General features: G+C 37.4%; 1 protein-coding gene across 1 annotated transcript; it reads left to right on the top strand.

Moving 5' to 3' along the window:
* The first annotated feature begins 339 nt into the window (after positions 1–339).
* On the top strand, positions 340–1,992 carry LOC106297987. Its single transcript, XM_013734100.1, has 4 exons — positions 340–891; positions 1,005–1,446; positions 1,588–1,814; positions 1,906–1,992. Exons 1-4 carry the CDS (start codon positions 340–342, stop codon positions 1,990–1,992), a joined length of 1,308 nt encoding a protein of 435 aa, XP_013589554.1.
* The last annotated feature ends 957 nt before the right edge of the window (positions 1,993–2,949 follow it).

The raw sequence follows: 2,949 nt of genomic DNA, 5'->3' as shown, positions 1-2,949 counted from the left end.
TTAATTCCCTAATATCTGAACGTGCTAATTAATGTAGGAGTCACAACAAACCAACACAACGAACTCTATTTTGGAATGGTATTTACAAACCGGAATGAATTTAAATTGCATATGGCCTTATATGCAATTAATAAGAAGTTCCGGTTTCGTAACATCAGATCAGCACCAAATGGAATGGTTTTAAGATGTTTTAGCTCCAACTGTCAGTGGAGGGTATATGCCACAAAGTTAAAAGACTAGGACGTCTACGAGATAAGAAAACTCGATCCCATACACACCTGCTCTGTGGACGATAGATCCGGTTATCAGTCTCAAGTTACACATCATGTTGTTGGAGAGATGATGAAAGCTCGTTTCAATGGTAGTGGCGGTGGTCCAAAGCCTGGAGAGATACGTCAAGTCATGCAAGGAGACCACGATGTCCGTATATCCTACTGGAAGGCTTGGCGTTCAAGGGAAATTGCTTTGGAATATGCCAAAGGATACTCAGGAGGCTCTTACAATCTACTTCCTGATTACCTCCGTAAACTATCAGAAGCAAACCCTGGAACCTTAGCCGATATTAAAACTAAATACAAGGACAATATAGGAAACATGTTTAAATACATGTTTCTAGCTATGGGTGCTTCTATTATGGGATTTGAGTACATGAGAAAAGTTGTAGTTGTCGATGGAACCCATTTGAGAGGAAAATATGCTGGGTGTCTTCTAACTGCTTCTGCCCAAGACGGCAATTACCAAGTGTTTCCACTAGCCATTGCTATCATCGACGGAGAAAACGATAACTCGTGGGAGTGGTTCTTCAAAAAGTTACAAGCATTCGTTCCAAATACAAAAAATATAGTGTTTGTATCTGATAGATATGCATCCATCTATTACGAATTGGCCAAGGTAAGTAAAGGCTTTATAATATTACGTAATTATTTTTATATCCGGAAATTGTCTGTATTAAGGATAATATCTTTATATCCAGAAATCTAAAGTTAAACCGGATAATGTATCAGTTTTATCCTGAAGCGAAACACTGTGCATGCATCCTTCATTTAAAGAGAAATATCAGGACTTATTACAGAGATAAGAATCTAGGATTCTTGGTTGCAAAGGCTGGAAGGGCATATAGGTTGGCTGACTTCTACAAGATTTTCAATGAGATAAAACGTGTCAATGCCTCTTGTGCAGATTATCTAATTGGAATAGGATTTGAGCATTGGGTGCGTTCCCATTTCCCCGGACGTCGTTTCAATATTATAACGAGTAACGTTGCGGAATCATGGAATGCAGTGCTTCGTGAGGCTAGAGAATACCCTATATTGGCCCTTGTAGAATTTATTAGAGCAAAGCTAATGTCTTGGTTTTCTGCTAGGGGTTCAACAATCTCAGAAAGTTTAGACAAATTCACACCGAAAGTAATGGAAATTCTCGCTGTTAATTTCGAGTCTTCGGCAGGTTTTGAAGTGAAGAAAATAAAACACTTGGAGTATTAAGTACGGAACAAGGAAGGGTATTCATTCAACGTCGACATTTCCAAACGTTTTTGTAGTTGTTTTGAGTTTCAACTCCTCGAAATTCCTTGTCAACATGCAATAGCAGCAGCCATCGTAGCCAAGATAAAAGTCGATTCATTGGTAGCTGAAGAGTACACCAAGAATGCAACGGTTGCTGCGTATGTGGGTAGTGTCGCTCCAGTGATTGATACCGATGATATCATAGAACTCACTGGTCAATTTTCCGAGTTAGATATGCTTCCTCCGTCTACCAGGCGTCCCCCTGGCCGTCCACGCAAGAAATGTTTCCTTTCTCATGGCGAAGTTCGTGTAAGTACTTTAGAATTGTTTATAATGTCTAATTATACTATGGTTAATATGTTTTCATTGAATTAATTATTTATTTTGTATTGTTCAATAGATGAAGACACCAAGAAGACGAACTGTATGTAGTCGTTTCAAAAGTTGTGGTCACAATTGTGCAACGTGCAAAACCCCTATCAGTTAAGATATCTTACTAATAAGAAAGGGATATTCCCGGTGATGGAGTTGTATGGAAAGAGGAAGGATAAAGAATCAAGTTTGTTAAGACAAACAACTACTATCTGTTTAATATCTAATATGTGATTACTTTTATGGCGTGAGAGCTGAAGTTGTGATGAAATACCGGTTGTTAAATAAATTAATGAAATCTCTTTCTTTATTAGTCTTGCAATTCATATATCCATAACGAGGGAATGTTATATATATCCGGTTATGCATAGTAACATATTATACATGGTTTTGGGGGTTGTTTGGGCCTCCTAGAGTCTAATACGTTTGGAATTCATATTTCCTATTCCCAACTAAAACCTCTCGTTGGATGTTATGCAATTTTGTTTGTGTATGCTGTCAACATTATCAGATTATTGCAACATTTTGTATATGGTCCGAGGATATCTATCTAATCATACATATATAAAAAAATTATAGGGACTTTAATTGGTGACGACTCCCGTTAATAATAAATAAACTGTAATGTAGGAATTAATAATTTGTATTTGGAAGTAAACGTGATTAAAGGTCCCTTAATGCCTAACCTAATATGACAATATGACAAAACGTAAATCATATAATTAGACTACTGAAGAGAGGTATTTCCAAGTCAGGCGCTGTATGACTAATAACATATGCTTTTGTTTCGTTTGCATGTGATGGAATAGTTTTGTCATATGCGTTAGAATTCGAATCTCATCATTGTGGGAACCAAAATTTGCACTGTCGATTTACGTTTAAATTAAGAAACTAGGAAAACCCTAATTTCTCAGAGGTACCGGATCTCTGCGAGAGCCAACGGCAAGTGACCAAATATATGCGGAAATCATGAAAAGATAACAAACGAGTTTAGAGAAAACAGTAGATCTTATTTCGAGTCCGCGTGAGAGCGTTGCGATCATTACAAGAGATCATAAAAGCTTTGGCCGCA

The sequence above is a fragment of the Brassica oleracea genome, chromosome C6 (genome assembly GCF_000695525.1).
Source record: "Brassica oleracea var. oleracea cultivar TO1000 chromosome C6, BOL, whole genome shotgun sequence".
In the NCBI taxonomy this organism is placed as follows: domain Eukaryota; kingdom Viridiplantae; phylum Streptophyta; class Magnoliopsida; order Brassicales; family Brassicaceae; genus Brassica; species Brassica oleracea.
This window is presented reverse-complemented; position numbering and strand designations above follow the sequence as displayed.